We start from the raw sequence: 19,761 nt of genomic DNA, 5'->3' as shown, positions 1-19,761 counted from the left end.
GGCCGGGTACTCTACACTGCCGCTAGGCGCATAAGCACAAACGACAGTGAGAGACCGTTCCCTGACCCGAAGGCGTAGGGAGACGACCCTCTCATTCACCGGGGTAGACTCCAACACATGGCGGCTGAACTGGGGGGCTATTAATAAGCCCACACCGCCCGCCGCCTCTCACCTTGGGCAACGCCAGAATAGTGGAGAGTCCACCTTTGATCGAGAAGAGTGGTTCCAGAACCCAAGCTGTGAGTGGAAGTGAGCCCGACTATATCTAGACGGTATCTCTCAACTTCCCGCACCAGCTCAGGCTCCTTCCCCGCCAGTGAGGTGACATTCCAAGTCCCAAAAACCAGAGTTGACGCCCGAGGTTTGGGTCGGCCGGGCACTCGGCCCCGACCACCGCCCAAATCACAATGCACCGGCCCCTTACGGTTTCTCCGGCAGGTGGTGAGCCCACCGAAGATCTTGAAATACATACATTTTCTATTTACAATATGAAGACAACCAGTTTATTCAAACATATTTCTTTTTTACATTTCTGAAATCTTAGTTGCACCTTCTCTATGAAAATGACCATTTTCAGACAGGAACTGAAGTTACAACAAAAGCCACAACAATTCATGTTTTTTTTGGAAAAGGTAAAAAAAAGCTGGACAGACCACTGGGTTCCCGGACTGAGATGAATTTGGTGCTGTAAGTGTTCTGGTCCCTCTCTCCTACCCCGCTGTGTATTAGGTCGAGAAAGCTTCCTGGCTCATGCTGTTGTTGTGTGCTGTTGAGGATTTAAGTCAACTTATATGTTTTAGAAAAGAATTTTCTTTTACATTTTCACATCTTTCCAGCAAGAGTGATGCATACAAAAATAAAGAATATACTTAAGGGCAATGTCTTATGTAATTATTGTTTATTGGAAAAAGCTGTTTGGATTAAGAATCTGGAAATTGTTCCTGGTATGACAGTGCTGTATCGTATCACATATGGTATGAAGAAATTTTTTTTTTTTTTTTTTGCTTATTGTGACAGACTTGAAACATTTCCTTTTTGGTTATCACACTATTCTTAACTTAGGGTCCAATCTTCTAGTTAATAATTTCCCCCTAAATATAAACACAACAATGAAAAAACATTTTACCACTCTCACAAAACACCATGTTGTAGCTTCAGGGTAATGCTTAGTACATTGCTATGTTGTCGAAAGGCAGTGTATTAAGTATCTATTGTAACATGCTGCATTTAATCAACAATTTCTATTCTCAACCTGAATTTTATCCATTCTAGTAACAAGCATCTCCATGTATTAACTGCTACTGTGCCATCAAACTGATACCCTGTGGCTTACTAGTCAATTCCAAATGTTAATAAAGGTTGACAAATCATACAGTTTTCTTAACTGCTGTTATCTTAAAATCAATACATCCATTTATGCTCTTTCACCTGTGACCCCTTTCAGCTCATGAAATGTCATAGGTCTGTCTGTGCCAGCAAATGTTCTAGATTTATGACTATGTTGTCATTACAGTCGGACAAGCTGCACGTTTCTCACATGTGCATAAAGTTTAATCAGCACAAGACCTTTCTCCACAATAGAGACCCAGGAACAATTTTCACTTGTTTCTGATGCTTGGGAGGGATCTTCTTTCCCTGTGGGTTGGACTTTTTTTAGCCTTGGAGACTGGAAGAGGAAGCCAAAGCATCAGTGCAGACCACAGTGAGCGATACTCTGCTTAGCACCATGTGCCACCTTGCCACTTGTTTGTGGACCAGTGTGTAGCAGGAAAACAAAGCTGACATTCATCATGGTACTGAGAGCAGCAACAGTCATCTCAGCATCTGATTCTGTCAGTGTAGCTCTATCCTCATGTTGAATATACAAGCTGAGGAAAGCCCTCCTTGGAGCTGGCTCACAAAAACATGTTAACCCCTCCATTTGCATGCAGGCTGCCCCTTCACAGAAAGAGTGGGATGATTGCCATTCTGAGGGCAGGGTAGTCCTTGAACTGTCGAAGGTACATCTTGTGCTTTCCCCGAGCCCAGATAGTCATCTGGATGAAGCCCACCAGTGTGAACAGGGCCACTGGACAGATAGAAAGAGTGCAAAACAGACCTGTGTGTAGCACTGTCATATACAGAGAAATATTTATAGAATGACCAGCTACAAAGCTTACCTGGAACACACTGTGTCATGAATGTGAACCCAATCCATGCACCGACCTGAAATGGACATAAATATTCACTTTTGTTCTGCTACTTCTGTGTAAATGTATTAAATATATTTTGAAACATACTTCCTACCTAGGACAGACATTTCCAGATTATTTCTATGCTTGGTTCATAGTTTCTGACTTTCAACATTTTCTTTCGTAATATTAAACCAAAATAAAATATAGTCAATTCTGAATATAGCAGCATTTTTTCAGAGAGTCTGAAACATTTTCATTGTGGTTAGATGGAAAATCTGAAAATCTGTAATTTGCTTCTGTTTGACTCAGCAGTAACACACAGTACTTTAGCAGTTTAAAAAAAAAAGAAAAAGTATGGTAACTGTCATGCTTCATCTGTCACACCTCCAGTTGGGAAACCAAAACCTCTAAATTCTACTTTTCAAATTTGTATAAACCTCCTGAATGTATAACAGTTTAACTTTGATCATAATTAAACTGTATTTTAATAATTACACTAAACCCTTCATGTTTGCTGAGGATCCATGCAAGGGCCCCTGTAAAAAGTAAATTTCTACTAAGAGCTCACAGGGAACGAATACACCCAGAAACTTACAAAAAATACACAATAACAAATAACTCAATTAACAATGCCCAACAATTTTTGGACAAACTGAAAAACATCACAATGGAAGAAAATGAAATCATGGTTTCCTTTGATGTAACAGCGCTTTTCACATCCATCAATCTGGATCTAGCCAAAGAAACATTGAAAGACCTTCTGGAACAGGTGGGACCAAGTCAGAATTTGCTAACCAAGAGTGTATATGAACTTGTGTGCCTATGTCTACGCACATACTTCAAATTCAACGGACAGATTTACAAACAACTGAAAGGAACGCCAATGGGATCACCTATATCTGGATTCATTGCAAAAGCTGTCATGCAAAAACTGGAGAAAACTGCCATACCGAAGATCAAACCGAAGCTATGGGTACGATATGTCAACAACACTTTCGTAATTGTAAGAAAATCTGAGATAGACAAAGCCTACAATACAATCAATAATATCTTTGAGGACATAAAGTTCACAGTGGAGAAAGAAATTAACAACAATCTGGCTTTTCTCGATGTACTAGTCAGACGGACAATTGGAGGAACTTTGGAAACATTAGTCTACCAGAAACAAACACACACTGACCAAGTGCTCAACTTCCACAGCAATCACCCAAATTGTCACAAGAAAAGTTGCATCCGAACCCTATTTCGAAGAGCAAAAACACACTGCGGCATCAACGCCCCCAGAACCAAAGAAAAAAATACCTCTTCAAGTTATTCACTCGCAACAGCTATCCACGAAACTTTATCAGAGGATGCTTACTTCACCAAGACAAGCAAACAAAGTCCAACGAACAGCCTAACAAAAGAGTAGCTCTCCCATATATAAGAAATGTATCGGAATTGACAGCCAGATTACTCTGGCCACATGGAATTACAGTAGCACACAAGCCAACAGCCACTCTGCGAAGCATCATTTCGAAACCAAAGGAACAACTCAAGAACGAAGATAGAATGAAGGTGATCTACAAAATCAACTGCAACAAATACTACGTTGGCCAAACTGGAAGAAAATTGTCAACTCAGCTCCATGAACACAAGCTGGCCACCAGGAGGCATGACCCCATTGTCCATGATATCTGTACACCAGGATCAAGGAGGACATACATTCAACATGGACAATGCAGAAATCTTATCTCAGGCAGATACAAAACATTTGAGGGAGTTCCTTGAGGCTTGGTACTCTTCAGTCAATTCCATAAACAAACATATTGATCTGGACCCCATCTACGAGCCAATACGACGCAAGAACCAACGAGGGCCTAACCGGTATCGAACCGGTTCTGGTTTGAAACTGGCAACCGACCAATCAGAAATTAGAAGAACCGCTCATGCTCAAGGTCACATGAAACCAACCAATCACGTCCAAGCTTCAGGCAATCCCACCCATCAAACTACATATAAAGGAGGAAACATCCAACACAAATTGCACAACTTGTGCACTGATGATGTCACCTTGACTGGCGAGGAATTGTTTACAACCTAAATGCCAAGCTCAGCGAACAACCGAACACCTCAACAGAATAACAAATCTTTAACCAAGTTTTGCAATGATTCAGAATATAGAATAGAAAAAAGTTAAAATACAATGAAATAAAAAAAAATTCCTGGACTCCCACTGAGTCTATGGGTGTGCAGACAGAGGAGATAAAAGGAAGTGTGAGTTGATATATAGTCGTGTTTGCTACTACAGCTGCATGCAAGCTTCAAAAAAGCTTCATGGATGCAATCAAATTTAAAAAAAACTAACATTTAAATTTTAAAATGATTTTTCAAGAACAAACCAAGGAAAAGTACAAATGAGTAAAAAATTTGCAGACATGAAGGGTTGTGTGTATATACATTTTCATGGCCCACCTCATAGGTGTAATTAGGACATGACACAAAGAAGAACAGCCAGGTGAAGGGGTTCCTGGTGGGGCAGGGGATCTTTCCTGACCCCATTCCTGTTGGTGTGGCAGAAAAAACCACAACTTCTTATTAAAGAAAAATCTGGACTGCAGGCCACCTGGACAACTTTCAGATCCTACAGGATTGACAGGTTTTCAGAACAAGACACTAGCTATCATTTAAAGAAAAGAAAAAAAACGAAGAATTGTGTAAGGAGCTGTTTTTTTGGGACATAAGTAGGAATACTAATTTAAAGTTTTTTAAATACACACACACACACACATTTTCAGAACCGCTTGTCCCATACAGGGTTGCGGGGAACCAGAGCCTAACCCGGCAACACAGGGCGTAAGGCCAGAGGGGGAGGGGACACACCCAGGACAGGACGCCAGTCTGCCGCAAGGCACCCCAAGCGGGACTTGAACCCCAGACCCACCGGAGAGCAGGACCTGGTCCAACCCACTGCGCCACTGCGCCCCCGGTTTTTTAAATATTAAATGTTAATTGTTGCTTGTTTGATTATTAAAGCATTAGTTCTTGTAGATACATAGTTAAAACAATAATGAACAATAGTTTAGAACTGAGTTATAATCATCAGGTTTTGGAGAAAAGTCCTAAAAACTCACCATCACTTTTTAGGTTATTGAGGGCCAGGTTAATGGAAAAATTACCAGCTTCACAGAGCTGAAATCAACATACACATACAGAGAATACTTTAAAAACTGGCTTACGAGAATGATTAACACTTGAAGACAACCATTGTTACACCATCAAAGTACAATGTGGCATGCGAGGCAATACGTACCAGAAACAATATCAGTGCATAATATATTTGGCGGTTTCCGTAGGCTGTGGAGGGGGAGAGGAAAAAAAAAATGGTTACTGTGTAGGAAAAGCAGACAGAACTAAGGGATGTGTCTTTGCTTGCAATATTCCTAAGAAGAGTCTTACACGGTGGTGTGTACAGAGGATGGTTGATGTAGTAAGCCAGCCATGCAGCAAATCCCCAGTAATACAGACAGTTCTGTGGGAGAAAAAGGAAACAGTTAGATCATTAGTCTGATTTTGCCTTTATTAATGTCAGGTGCTCATTGTACAGTTTTAAACTGTAAAGGTGTAGAAGAAGTGGACAGAACTACAGTAGTTTTCACACAGAGCTGTGTTTCTGCAAAATTCTGGCAGTAGGTGAATGATGTCAGATAATACAGACCATTTATTTTAACTCTAACGCCATCTGGGCAGTTGTAATACAAGACTCTTCCTCGTCATAACTGAGGTGTTATTTTTATAATTTCAGCACCAGGGTGGAGTGCCGCCACACATTACCGCGGCTCTCAGCTTTCACTCTTAGACTTGAGAAGCAGGGGGCTGGGAGCTGGTCTTACTCCAACCCACGCTGATGTAGATTCGACCCCAGAGTTGACCTTATAGTGACACCATTGTGCCTTAGAAATCTTATTGCAACATACTGCTACTTCAACATACAGAAATCCTTTGCAACACACACATACACAAGTTTAAAACAGAGATCTCTTTAAATATAAAGTGGTAACTGGAACCTTACCTTGACCATAGACCGCAAAGGCATTGTGCCATGAGAGAAGCGGTGTACAAATATGGTTTCAATGAGCCTCTTAACGTAGTGGAATGAGTGACACAGACACGCCAGGCTGCAGGGAGACAGATGGGGAGTGGGGATGGGGGGTGCGAAGGGAAGGGTTTTGAAAGAAGGTCAATGATCTCCACAAGTGAGCAAAACGGTTCTTGGTTCACAGTCTAGGATGGGCTTTGATAGGCTCACTCATATCCCTGAACAAGGTATTTAACCTTAATTAGTTAAAGAATAATTTCAGGAGTTTACATTTTGGCCAAAGACTTCCAGTAAGAAATAAAAACACAACTTACGGGACCACGGGGTATGGGCTGGATGTGAAGGTATACTTTGGGCTATAAATGTATGGTAGGCGGAAATAGAAGAGCAAGTAAATAAACAGGGGCCCTATGTACTCTGCCAGAAACACCTGTCAAGGAAAAAGAAAGAACAAATAGCCTAATTTTTGTATAATGCCTTTCCTGAATAGGAAATCCCCCACTGCTTATAAGAATCAAGCAGAAACACAGATATAAACCAAGTAACATACATGTACATACATGTACATAACATACATTTATTCATGCAGCCGATGCTTTTCTCCAAAGCAACATACATCTCCAAGAACAATACAAAAAGAGCATTACATCAGCAGTATTAGAGACTTGGGTGCAGACATGTGATTCTTAAGTACAATAATAAAATAATATTAATTACTAAATAACTTACATTGTGAGTCATTATCAATGATGTATGTAAGATCTAAAACAAGTAAGTCTTTGTCTTTACAAAATTCATACTTTATTTAAATTGAAAACATACACAAATAGAGTGATGTTATACTGGCCACAGTGATAAAAGTCAAACAAAAAAAACAATTTTAAGTTACTTAAAGATTGCTGTCATATAAATAGTTTATATGGTATGATTTTTTTTTTCTCTCCATTTCAACAGGGGAAGTTTTCATTCTGAAACTTGATTTCAACACTAGTGACAGAGAAACCAAAACGTGATTGAAGTAGCTACTGTATATACACTAAAGAAGGGCACTTTGAAGCAGAACTGGATTTTGACACTACTGTTAGACTGACAGTCCCTTCGGAAATTAAAAAGTAGAGCAGAGTTTGGTAGTCAAAAGTGATACCCATAAAAGTACTGTTACATTAAAAAAAAATTACTCTAGAATAAGTAATGGCAGGATGGATGGCTATGCCTTTGAGCCAAATTAAATTAATAGCAACCACAAGGATGGTTTTTAAAAGCAAGGGAAGGAAAAGAAGTGGCTTGCCTTCTTCCATGATTATTTGTGGAGTGTAAACACAGGGAGGGAAAACATATAAACTCTACACCTTCTGAGCTGAATTAAAACCCTGTTTCCACAGTGCATCTCAGGAGCTGCAAGGCTCCAGCTTTACCCATTGTAAAAGTGCCACCAAGCAAAAGTATTAGCCCAAGAAATTACTTAAAAAAAGTAAAAATAAAAACATTACCGGGGGAAAAAAAACCCCAAATACAAATACCCAAAATACACACACACACACACACACACACACACATTTTCAGAACCGCTTGTCCCAGACAGGGTCACGGGGAACCGGAGCCTACCCGGTAACACAGGGCGTAAGGCCGGAGGGGGAGGGGACACACCCAGGACAGGACGCCAGTCTGTCGCAAGGCACCCCAAGCGGGACTCGAACCCCAGACCCACTGGATAGCAGGACTGCAGTCCAACCCACTGCGCCACCGCACCCCCCTACCCAAAACACCTTGATTCAAATGTTCTGAACCCCTCGCAATGTTAACAGCTTCAATAAACGGTTTTTAATTGACGGAAAAAATATATTTGCTTGTTAAGTGTACAGGTATTATCTGCAGGCATTACCACCTGTCACATCTCTGCCTGTGCCCTTGGGCTGGCTGTAGGTTCATAAGCCAGGAGCAATCTGATGAACCACGAGCAATGTTAACAACTTCAATATACTGTAGATTTTCATTCATGTGGTGAGAGAAAGAAAGACAACCAAAAAAAAAAAAAACCTCAACTATGGTTCAGTATGGTGTGCCACTGAGAGGTACCAGCATGCAATACAGAGGAATAGGACAACCAAAAAAAAAAAAAAAAAAAAAAAAAAAAACTACCCAGCTTCACTATGAAATTAAAGTGTAAAGTAGTCAGTTTATTTAAAAAGAAATTACATGTTAAATGACAAATACGTTAACAGAATTAGTACTCAAAGAATTAAAACACTGTAAGAGGACAAAAAAAAAAAACTCACTTTTTTGTATTTTTGCAAGGAAAAATATAACACCCCCCCCAAGAATAAAAAGCTTGTGTACTGCTGATGTCTTATTAACAACAACTAACATACCTTTTCAAACATTCTGTAACTCATTTCTAAAATATTTAATCTATTCTTCAGATGCAGTTCTAAGCAAACTAAAACGCTCCAGACCAATAATACTTGAGTATTTAAACACAGGTTGTCCCTGATTTACAATGGTTCGACTTACGATTTTTTTTTTTTTTTTTTTTTTAAACTTTACAATAGTGAGCTGGCAATAGATATTCAGGAGAAACCGTACTTTGAATTTACATTTTTTTCCCCGGGCAACTGATACACGGAGTGATACTCTCCCGCGATGCTGGGCAGCAACAGCAATCCGCATCTCCCAGTCTGTGATGTAGAGCTGTGTATTAAATGCATTTTCGACTTACGATGGGTTTCGGTGAAAGCAACCCCAGTTGTAAATCGGGGACCGCCTGTAAAAGGAATTGTTTTAACCAGAAAAAATTTTAAATGTTTCTTTCTCAAACCTTTTACTTTCCACATATATGTTAACATAGTCCATAATTAGAAAATTATAAACAATGAACAATTCAGCAGAAAATTCAGGTAAAAACAATTAAGATCTGCTTAACTGAAAAAAAGTCAGCTTTAACAAAATGGGGGAGAGGAAAAAATGTATTCTTAACTTGTTAAACATAGTATTTAAAGTGAGGTTCTCAATGAAAGCAGGATGAGACTCAATACCAAACTGATTTGTTAGCACTAAACTAGGTGGGTAAAACCATATACTCACTGGTCTCGTTTTAGAGAGAAAAGTAAACCTTTTATCATCTTAATTTACTGCTTGTATTATGTGTCGCTTACATCTGTGATACGTGTGGTTCTTAAAGGTTCACAGTAAAGTCACAGAAGGTGAGAGCTGTTACTGAGTATGTGTAACTAATATGACTATTTCTCTTAGAGAAAATTTAAACACAAAATTTGGCAAAATCATAAGTGACACGAATATGGTAAAGGAAAGTGTAAAATTAAGAAAAGTCAATGCCAAAATTAACAAGAATGTCATAAACTGAGCTGACAGGCAAGTTGGTAGCAACGAATCAGTAAGATGCTGGCAAAATACCATCAATGAAGTGCTGTACCTTGTTGCTGCTGTTGCCTGTTCACATGCATTTCACTTTGTACTGCTACACTGCTTGTTTTGGTTCGGTATTCCACTTAAGTTTTGTTTGAATTAGATTGGGTACCGGGAAAGGCCTACCGGTATCTGTTTGTTTGTCATTAACTATTAACATTTTTTTAATCAAAGTATGACAGTATGCAATTGGTTGTTAAATACATTTATTGTTTTCATAGATCATTTCTGTAAACCTTTTGCTTACCATTCAGCTATCTGGCATTCTGCGTTGTTTGTACGTTCTATTGCAAACCGGATGGAGTGAACCATTTGGGGTATTTCTAGGTGGGAGTCCTTGGCCACACCCAACTTGACAGGGGTGTTTTACTGTGCAATGGGATAAATGTTTTTTTATAAGTTGTAACATAGGGAAATTTATAGTAGAAGGATGGTTTGTATGGCTTCTATGTGTTTGTATTTATGTTGGATGTAATTTTTGGGGAAATGCACTATGGAATAGTTGAGGCTGTTATGCTGTAGCCAGAACTACAGATTATAGTTGGCATTGCAATTTCTGATGGAAATCTGAAGCCTGAATATACACACTTCAATGTAAATGAGAATCTATGGGGCAGCTGGTAGTGTAGTGGTTAGAGCTGTTGCTTTTGCACCCAAAGTCACAGATTTGAATCTCATCTCCAGCTGTAGTACTCTTGAGCATGGTAAAGCTTGCCTTAAATTACTTCAGTGAAATACCTAGCTTCATAAATTGGTAAATAATTGATAGCTTAACACTATATTGCTTTGGAGAAAAGCAAAAACTAAATATTTCTTATGTGATGGGTGACATTACCAATACTCACAAAATAAGTGTCTGGTGTGATGCTTATACACTTATGGCACACTATGACATAACATACAAAAAACACTGGTGCTGTCATTTTCTCACCATTGTCCATCCCAACTGTGGACCAAGGTCTTTAAAATACATCGTTGCAGTGGTCCCAACCGGTAGATTTTCTAGTATTTCATCATCTTTAAGTGTCTTTCCCTCTTGAAGACAAACATTTAATAGAAAAAAAGAAAAAGACACATACAAAGCTGTAATCTACACAAGGCAAACATACAGCAGCAAAGCAAAACTGTAAAAAAAAAAAAGTCTTAAGATAAGCTGACCACTTGGTTTTTACAGTGTACTGCATTCAGTTATGATAATACACACACACTTTCTGAACCGCTTGTCCCAGACGGGGTCGCGGGGAACCGGAGCCTACCCGGCAACACAGGGCGTAAGGCTGGAGGGGGAGGGGACACACCCAGGACGGGACGCCAGTCCATCACAAGGCACCCCAAGCGGGACTCGAACCCCAGACCCACTAGAGAGCAGGACCCGGTCCAACCCGCTGTATCACCGCACCCCGTTATGATAATATTTAAATAAAAAACAATGTAGTACTTAATGAAGCTATATTGTATAAACTAAAGAAACAGTCGCAGATGTTGTGAAAAAGTATACTTGGGTTATTTTACCATTTTGCTGTGAACAGCAGTCTCAGGCATTATGAATGAGTGTACTATTAAGTTATGCCTGCTGCAAGAAGTGCAGTCCCTGACATTTTGAATGACAGCACTCCAGTATTTCTCAGTTAGAAGGCCAAAGGTCTTAAGATTTTTAAAGCCATACCATTTCACAAAATACTATCCAGGAGCCTGGAGCCCAAAGAGTTCCCACAATGCTGCTAGCCCTCCAGTTCTCAGGGTTTATCAATCTCTCATCGCCTCTCCTTGGGGTCCTGGTATGTGACATCCATCATCCCAAACTGGCAGAGAAGCCAGTGACGCTGCTGCAGCTGCTCGAAATCTATGGTTTCACTACAGGCGTGTATCACGTATGTCCCACAGAGACCAAGAAAGCCTTTACATTCCTGTGAGCAAGATTCTTTTTCTAACAAAAAAAAGTTGCCTTGATAGACCTGAAATTCATATTCCACATGCCATAAAAAATTCTATCGTAAAAAAACAGATGGAAAAAAAATGCAAAAGGTTTGCAAGAGTTCATAAGTATAAGGTAGCATCAAGACCAGCGTAGGAAAAGGTTATACTTTACTAAGCCTTTAATCTTTGTGTTATCTTGAAAACATTTGGCACGTGGCTGCTGGCTTTTGCAATGGACACCTGAGGAGGACTGGCAGAAAGAAAACTTTGCTAACAGGTGGCATCAGGAGTGAGAATGGTAGCTCGGAACTAGAAGTCTGCTGTTGACGCTAAATGCTAGGTTAGTGTATTGAGCACTTTACAGTCACTCACGCAATGGGAGTCAAAACACTTGACAGAATTAGTCTATATACTATACACGTAACATTTAAGCACGGTCAGGCTAAAAGAAGGTCAAGAGGAAGCTAGGATAGTCTTGTTTGCTTGTTTCTAGGTAACAAGAGTGTGTGGGCGTGACTTCCTGCAAATCTCGCATCATGCATTCAGTGTTTTTTTCCACACAGCAAGGTGTTACACAAATCACCAGTGCCAATAAAATGGAGAACTAGCGGGAGAGAGGACCTGCACTGACCAACCACTTAACCCTTGGCAAATAGCATGCTCCGCTATAATATAACCCCAAGTCAGTGAACAGCACTGGCTCAAACTATGATCACACATTTCATATCGTTTAGTGTTATCCTGTTACTTTCCATGATATAGCCCTATCGCCTTGTTGTAACATGCAAATGCAAACGAAACCACACTTACTGGGGTCAAGCTTCAGGGCCTGTCTTGCTGGATACCACTTGGGATCTGCAGTTATTAACATCTTTAATCAGAATATTGCTGTAAAATTATTAAAAGTTATGAGACCTTCATGCAGCACAGAGGTTAACAAAAATGCACTTATGATTTACAGATAGCTGGCTCAAGTTTACCTTGCAGCTACTACTATGGTACCCTTAAGCAAAGTCCTAATGCTAAGCTGCTCAAATAAATGTTTTTGCTGTGTACACGGATCAAATACTATTCGCTTCTTTCAAAGAAAGCAGGAGCTAAATACAAAATTAATCATTAAGAACAGAGAAGAAGCCCTTTTTAAAACTTGAAGGACATCAATACATGCCCCAGGAATTACTACAGGAAATGTATCTATGCATAATGCTCAAAATGCAGAGACTTGCTGCCACATCAGTACATAAATAACAATACTGATAAATATTTCCTACCTAAAAAGCCATCAACCAAGATTTAGTTAAGAAAATGTAGTGGATTTCAATATACAGACAGTTGGAGAATTTGTTATATAACAGGAAAATAATGACTTTTTCTTAGAAGAAAAAATTTTAAGTATCTGAATTGCTTCATTATCAATGTGATGTAATTTTATGGATATTCTGAGTAAATGAGCACTTACAACACTTGTGCAGAAGACATTTGATTTCTGCTACTGTAGCATGAGGCTCCACCTAGCAGAAAGAGAAACCAGTAGGTGCCCATGGGAAATTCACTCTTTCTGCTCAAAGCAGTAAGTAAATCTGTGATTTGTTTACTTGACAGGCACATGAAAAGAGTGGTGTCTTGGTCTCTAAAAATATGGGGTAACAACAAAAAGTAAGCTACAATCACTTGCTCATAAATCACGACTGAAGTGTCACAAAGAATTGCAGGGGAAGGGCCTCACCTTGTCCAGAAAGCAGAGCTGTGCCTTGGTCTTGGGATCCAGAATCTCCACCTCAAAGAAAACATAGTTTTTATCCTTGAGCGCTCCTGCCTTGAGACCATCTGCACACCTGCTTTTGATGAAGTGTGCAACAGTGAACAAGTTCTGTAGTTCCACAGCCTCCATGGTGCCCTGGGGCAAATTTAAGTCACACAGGGAGGCGGACAATGGTGACAGCCACTACAATGCGTGGGACACATCCCATGGACCTGCAGCAAGCAAGGGGAATTTCTCTGCGTGGCCCGGTTCTTGGAGGCCACCAACAGTCCTGGTATGTGGATGGTGACCTCACTGAGGTATCAGCTTCGGCAACCCAAGATTGAAATGCAATAGTGTGGGACACCAATGTGGGGGTTGTGCCTCTGCTCTCCTTCCAGGCATGTAGCAGTAAAGTACAACTCCAGACAAAAAAAACCCACCTTGACCTACCTATCCCAAGGAATGACCCATGGAAAAGCACGACCTGCTGGTGGCATCTCCCATGCCACAGATAAGCATGTAAAACCTATTAGAGAACTGCTTCTTGTATCTTTTTAAGGTATCTGTCTCACTTGTTTTTTCACTGCAGACAAAAAACACTTCTTCCATTTGTTCACATTATGAGACACAGGATTTCCAGGGGATCTGAGCATTAGAACAGTGCATTTCTCATTCAAGTGCCACAATACATCTATCCATGACTGCAGGAAATTGTTTTAGGTCTTACAGGGAGCATAAATTTTGGAGCATCGGGTGGTGAACTGGATAAGGATTTGCACTAGTGCCAAAAAGATGCAAGAACAAAATAGCAGAATAAAAGAACTATCATAAATAATTACAGTGTTGCAAATTATCCCGCTTGTTAAAACTTGAATTCTTGTAAGCCAACTTTGGATGGTAGCAAATAAACAATGCAACGGTAACAAATCTAGTGCAGACCTGGATATCATGTGAAATGGTGCAGGAGGAAAATGATCCTTTGGTTTATAGGTGTCAATTTGATCTGGCAGTAAGTAGGATGATACACTAAATTTATCACTGTAAAATAGAGGGTTATTTATCATTTGTGCTGCCGGAGCAACATCTGAAAGCAGATACTGCAGACAGATGCCAGGATCAAAGCCCTTGCGTGAACTGACGTGCACTGCACAGATGTGCTGTCTAAACTGAGTTACCTCACTGGACAGGAATGCATTCTGGTCCCAAAGGGAGAAATACAGTGTAAAGGGAAGCCCTCTAGTGGTAAAAAGTCACATGTTTCCATGGATAGTATCACAGTCAATAGCACAGAAACACTGCATCTATCATATCATAATGTATCGTATCCTTTATACACCACTGCAGCCATAGGTGTAAAGTGCAGGGCACGTATCATCAGTGTTTAGGGACATCTAGTTTTACAGTATTTGTGTATAATGCCATTGAGTTCTATTTGTAATACTTCTTGGTCGCCCAAACACCTAGCAAGTTGTTACACCCCTGAATAAATGCAATATTCATTATTCAAACTCTACAATTATTTATTCTTGATATAAAATTACAACAGTTCATACTTTGCTTTTTTCTTCTTTTATGCATTTTATGAGAACTGCTTATTGAGGACAGTTCGGTGACACTATGATCACAAAAGTCTTACATACTGTACATACCAGTGCTCTAAGACCTACAGCATTTGGTATATAATGCTATTAGTGGAGTGAATGGGAGATGAGCCCATCCTTTACTTCAATCTAAAAAAAATCAAAATAAAATTGGAAACTCCAAAAGACACTCATCCCATTAAAACCATCTATTAGACTGTGTAGATGAATTTAATGTTAGCAAAAAGGACAGTTGGCGGAGTCTCTGCTTGTGTGCCCCCGTCCACGAGACAAAGACACATTGCTTTCAGTTAGAATCACACTGTCTCATTGTGCAGCAATTGCATAGCTTTACACTGCAGTTTGCAATGAAAGCATTCCAGTCCGAGCGCCTCAGCAGAACTGTCAGACCTGAAAGGCCATTTTACTAGGCAGCATAATAACCTTCTAATGGATACCTTAGGAACTGCTGAATACAGGGGCCAAAAAAAAAAAAAAAAAAAAAAAACACTGAGACAATCAGTCAGTGGTAATCTTCCTGGCTGGAACAAAATATCGCCTTTGCTTGAACCCGAGTCTTTTTGCTGACACTGTGAACTTTGTTAAAATAAGAAAGCTTCACTAAATAGAAAATCACTGGTCACCATGGTCTTATTTGCCAACTGTACTTCCTTAGATGAGGACATGACCTGGGAAAGGATAGCAAACTAAGCAAGCTGACATTACTTCCATCCATCCATCCATCCATTTTCATGAACCACTAGTCTAGGTTAGGGTCACAGAGGTCTGGGGCCTATACCGGAGTCACAGGACGCAAGGCTGAGGGATGGTACGCCCTGGATGAGATTCCAGTCTGGTAACATTACACTTTATTATAAAACATACAGTTAATTTTTTATGCATGACCAGAGAACAGGGGCTGACAGCTGTGATAAAACATGTTGACTTAAAGATCAGATTGAAAACATCCTTCCCAGGCTCCCATCTCTCATCAGAAAACATGTGTCCTGCCATGAAGAAGATACTTATTCCCCCAAGTGCCTCTCAGTGATGACAAGATGGAAACAGTGACACGGAACCTGACAGCTGTGGAAGATGTCCCATTTTCCATGGGGGACATGCACATGCCTCCAGAGAAAGTAGCCACTGGAAACATAACTACTAGTCCAAAGTTAAAAGGACTAATTATTATTATTTGCAGGAGACACTCTCTTGTAACCAATACCTATAACACCCGTATCTGGTAAGCTGCACTTGATCAGCCTGACCATTCTCTCCTCTGAGAGTCTGATGTTTTTTACTGCTTTGTCTGAGTAATCTCTCTTAGTGGAAATACCCACCAGCAGTGTTTGGCATTCTATCCTTGTTTGTTCTTCAGCAGGAAACGAAGCCCAAGTTTATAGACTTTTGGCAACATCCACAGTTGCAGTTTATCTCAGCGTGAGGCCACACCATGAACTCTGGAACATTGACCAGCTATAGTAAAAGGATGACAGAAGGATGAAGGGAACGAATGGACCCACTGTAAATCAGGGAAACATCATCTGAGGGAATTCCCTTTTTTTTGGTATGTAAACAAGGTTAGAATTTCAGAAACCTTTATCACTGCATTAGGTTTATCATTGCAAATTATTGCTGTGTATCATATCTCTCATCATGCTTTTCAGCACCCTAAATGTTTAGCAAAACTGTGCTGGTGTTTCCACAACTCAAGTGTTGGCTATTTAAGAGCTGCTTACTGACACTTTTATAGGGAGTTTCTGATTGATAGGCCAACATCTAATAATAGACAACCCTTAGAAATAGCACATGTGGCAGATTACACTTAAATCACTTTGAACTTGGGGCACGGAATACAGAGGAATGCATTTCTGCACTTTCTAAATGTCTGTATTGATCAAGAGAGCGGTGAAAATGAGCACAGTTGCCATATCTCTAATCTGAGAAAGCTACTGCTTTCTAATGATTGTGTGTGGAGACTGAACCTCTTAAACTCTTAATGAAACGGAGCTCAAAAACCATGCATCACACTTGTCTATTCATACTGGCGTTGCAAAAGCGTGAAGTGCGAACAACTTGTTTCTTCACAAGTTATTTTGCTTTCTGTAAGTCAAACTCATTATGCAAGCTAGGAAGAAGGGTCCCTTTAAACAGGGCTCCAGTTTTCCTCAAGTGTACATGAGCAGTAAATCACTTTAACAGGACTCACCTGTTGCTCTTCTACTACATTACAAATCTGTTTATGAGGCTCGAATTTGCTGCTTGTTGCTTTCGATAGTTGTTTCTCATGATGGATTGAAATAAAATCGTACTAACAAGCATATACTATAAATTAAACCAACGGAACTTTTAAATAACTAGGCCATTAACTATAATACCAGTTTTACAGTTGCATCAAGAGTAGTTCTAGTCAAATAGAAATGTCAGCAATCTACTACTAGTCATTCACTTCTTCTACACTGTATATAGGAAAGACTGCAAAACGTAAATCTAAACTACAGCATGTATGTATAGCCTTTTCTGTCCATCTATAGTATAAAGTAATTTAGTAACACATAGTAATTCATTTCCAAATACTAGGAATTACTGATTTAGCATAAATGGAAATCTACAGTTCACTAATACTTTAAATGGATATATATTATTAAGTCATAACATGATGATCAAAACCTCCAGCAGCAGGTATAACTGCAGGAAAAATTCATCGAATTATAAAAAATGTAAAGTTTACGAAGTTCACACACACAGGACTCACTCACTGTGCTGCTCTCACAAGTACTTGGTCTGTTTTAATTATGAATATACTTTGAGAAGTAAATTATTCCGATAATAAAAAAATTACGGTGGAAAAATGAAAAAAAGACGGTTCGATGCCTGGCTGTGTAGCAAAGGAAGAAGTTTAATTCGTCATGTCCAATAGCAGACATTGCCTTACAACGACACAAGGCGGCTGAAGAAAAAAAAAAGAAAAACGCGAGTAATGAGATCTGAGGCGAGCACAGTTTCGGACACAACCCCTGTTCTAGAAGTTTGTAGAAAGCCCTTCGGACGGCGGCCCTTACCTCAAAAAAAGCTGCCCTGCTCATGGCGCGCTCGTGTGCCTGGCCGCGCGCTCCCTCCACAGCGCTCAGAGGCGAGTCCGCTGTCGGGTGCGCGCCTCGTCACGGGGGCCTCGGGGAGACCCGCGGCGACGCGCATACGGAGACCGTCCAGCACGTGCAGGCCACAGCGAAGGGCGGGAAGAGTACCGCTCAATTCAGTTTTGACAGCACGAGTCACGTATTGGCCGGCCGCCCTCTGTCGTTAAGGTCATTAGCGCGCGCATTACATTAATAATTCTGTGTCGCGTGACTCAACGGTAGACATAGGCGAACATGCTGCGTTTGAAGCATTGCGCCTTGGTATCTGTTTAGTTTTTATTTATTTGTTAAATAAAAAATTTAAATGACGGAAGTGATGAATGGAGAAATGTTACCTGTCGTGTTGGACAGTCAGTGTGTGCTGCCAGACACGTTAGTGTTCTGGTAATCCATTGTTCTGTTAAGAGAAATAATAATAATAAAAAAAAGGATGTTATCTCTTTGCTCTGGAACCGAACTTTTTACTGTTTTTGTATAAGCAACTCAACTAAAAATCCCAAAAATAAACAAACACACACACTTTCTGAACTGCTTGTCCCATACAGGGTCGCAGTGAGCAGGAGCCCAACCCAGGGGAGACCCCCAGGATGGGACACCAGTCTGTCACAAGGCACCCCAAGCAGGATCCAAACCCCAGACCCACCAGAGAGCACGACCTGGTCCAACCCGCTGCGCCACCGCACCCCCCCCATCTAAGTACTAACGAGGCCTGACCCTGCTTAGCTTCCAAGATTGGACAAGATCGGGCATATTCAGGGTGGTGTGGCCATAAGCCAAAAATAAACAATAAACACTCATTTTGTTGACATCTGTTACACTTGTGAATAATCATTTTAAAATGTATAATGGAAAATTCTATACATTGTTTTGTTTCAGTCCCATGGCGGGGGAATATGGTGGCACAGTGGGTTTAGCCAGGGCCTACTCTGTGGTGGGTCTGGGGTTTGAGTCCTGCTTGGGGTGCAGCGTGACAGAAGGGTGTCCTGTCCTGGGTGTGTCCCCTGTACCCCACACTCTCGGGCTAAGCTCTGGCTCGCCGTGATCCTGCTTGGGCGAAGTGGTTGTAGACACTGTCTATGTGTGTTCTCATCTTAAATTTTTTTTTCTCCCTGGAAAACACTGTCCCTACCATTTTCCAGCCAAGTCACATTAACTCATTTAATTTGTTACATTTGCACCTACAGGGATCAAGTACACTTTGGCGTTAAACTGGAATTGGTTGGATTGGATGGAAGGCAGCTTTAAAATCCAGTTTTAGTGCAGTCCTTCCGAGTTTAGATGGAGGAAGATAAAGTTAGTGGGTGGCTCTGCCTCTGCTATGATGGGGTAACAAAAATACACAACCACCACTCTGCAGTTCCTCATCCAAAGCCCAGACACACTGAAGGGAAGCAAAGAAGAGTGCCCATTGTGTTCCGTACGCTTCCTCAGAGAGTTCAGGAAATCCCATGTGTCCAGCAGCATTTTTCCACAGTTAGACCAAGGCCAGCGTTCTGAGCAAAAGGAATCCATTCAGAAAAATTCCCGTCATGTTCCTTTTTCCTGTACTCACAGCACATGCCATTCTTCATCATGACCTGGATGCTTGGACCCATCATCCTTGCTCTGGAAGCCATCCTCATCGTCTTGATCTTTAGGAGAGCTGGGCTAACTAACAAAAATGCACTAGAACATAAAATATTCCATTTCACCATGCTCAAGCCAC

General features: G+C 40.6%; 1 protein-coding gene across 3 annotated transcripts; it reads right to left on the bottom strand.

Annotated features, from left to right (window-relative positions):
- Positions 1–668: 668 nt before the first annotated feature.
- On the bottom strand, positions 669–18,213 carry LOC108935248 (very-long-chain enoyl-CoA reductase-like). 3 transcript variants are annotated; one of them, XM_018753707.2, is made up of 13 exons: positions 17,979–18,213; positions 13,319–13,369; positions 13,052–13,103; positions 12,403–12,447; positions 10,607–10,710; positions 6,567–6,682; positions 6,226–6,331; positions 5,613–5,685; positions 5,467–5,510; positions 5,288–5,345; positions 4,629–4,717; positions 2,160–2,205; positions 669–2,068 (listed from the first exon to the last, which is right to left on the bottom strand). In XM_018753707.2, the coding sequence occupies exons 1-13, from the start codon at positions 18,000–18,002 to the stop codon at positions 1,941–1,943; spliced, it is 936 nt and encodes a 311-aa protein (XP_018609223.1). In that variant the 5' UTR covers positions 18,003–18,213; the 3' UTR covers positions 669–1,940. The 3 variants fall into 3 exon arrangements, with proteins under 3 accessions (XP_018609223.1, XP_018609224.1, XP_029106217.1); XM_018753708.2 differs by lacking the exon at positions 4,629–4,717; XM_029250384.1 differs by lacking the exon at positions 17,979–18,213 and having other exon boundaries at positions 13,319–13,483.
- Positions 18,214–19,761: the final 1,548 nt, after the last annotated feature.

Source organism: Scleropages formosus, chromosome 3 (genome assembly GCF_900964775.1).
Source record: "Scleropages formosus chromosome 3, fSclFor1.1, whole genome shotgun sequence".
Classification (NCBI taxonomy): domain Eukaryota; kingdom Metazoa; phylum Chordata; class Actinopteri; order Osteoglossiformes; family Osteoglossidae; genus Scleropages; species Scleropages formosus.
Note: the sequence above shows the minus strand (reverse complement) of the source record. Positions and strands in the feature narration are given on the sequence as shown.

What these genes read in the sequence shown, in the direction of transcription:
- LOC108935248 (XM_029250384.1), bottom strand. Translation starts at nt 13,483, where the DNA reads ATGGAGGCTGTGGAACTACAGAACTTGTTCACTGTTGCACACTTCATC. An exon ending in GGCCCTGAAGCTTGACCCCA is followed by an intron (nt 10,711 to 12,402) that starts GTAAGTGTGGTT and finishes TTTGTCTTCAAG; the next exon opens with AGGGAAAGACACTTAAAGAT. An exon ending in ATGCACTGATATTGTTTCTG is followed by an intron (nt 5,346 to 5,466) that starts GTACGTATTGCC and finishes TGTTGATTTCAG; the next exon opens with CTCTGTGAAGCTGGTAATTT.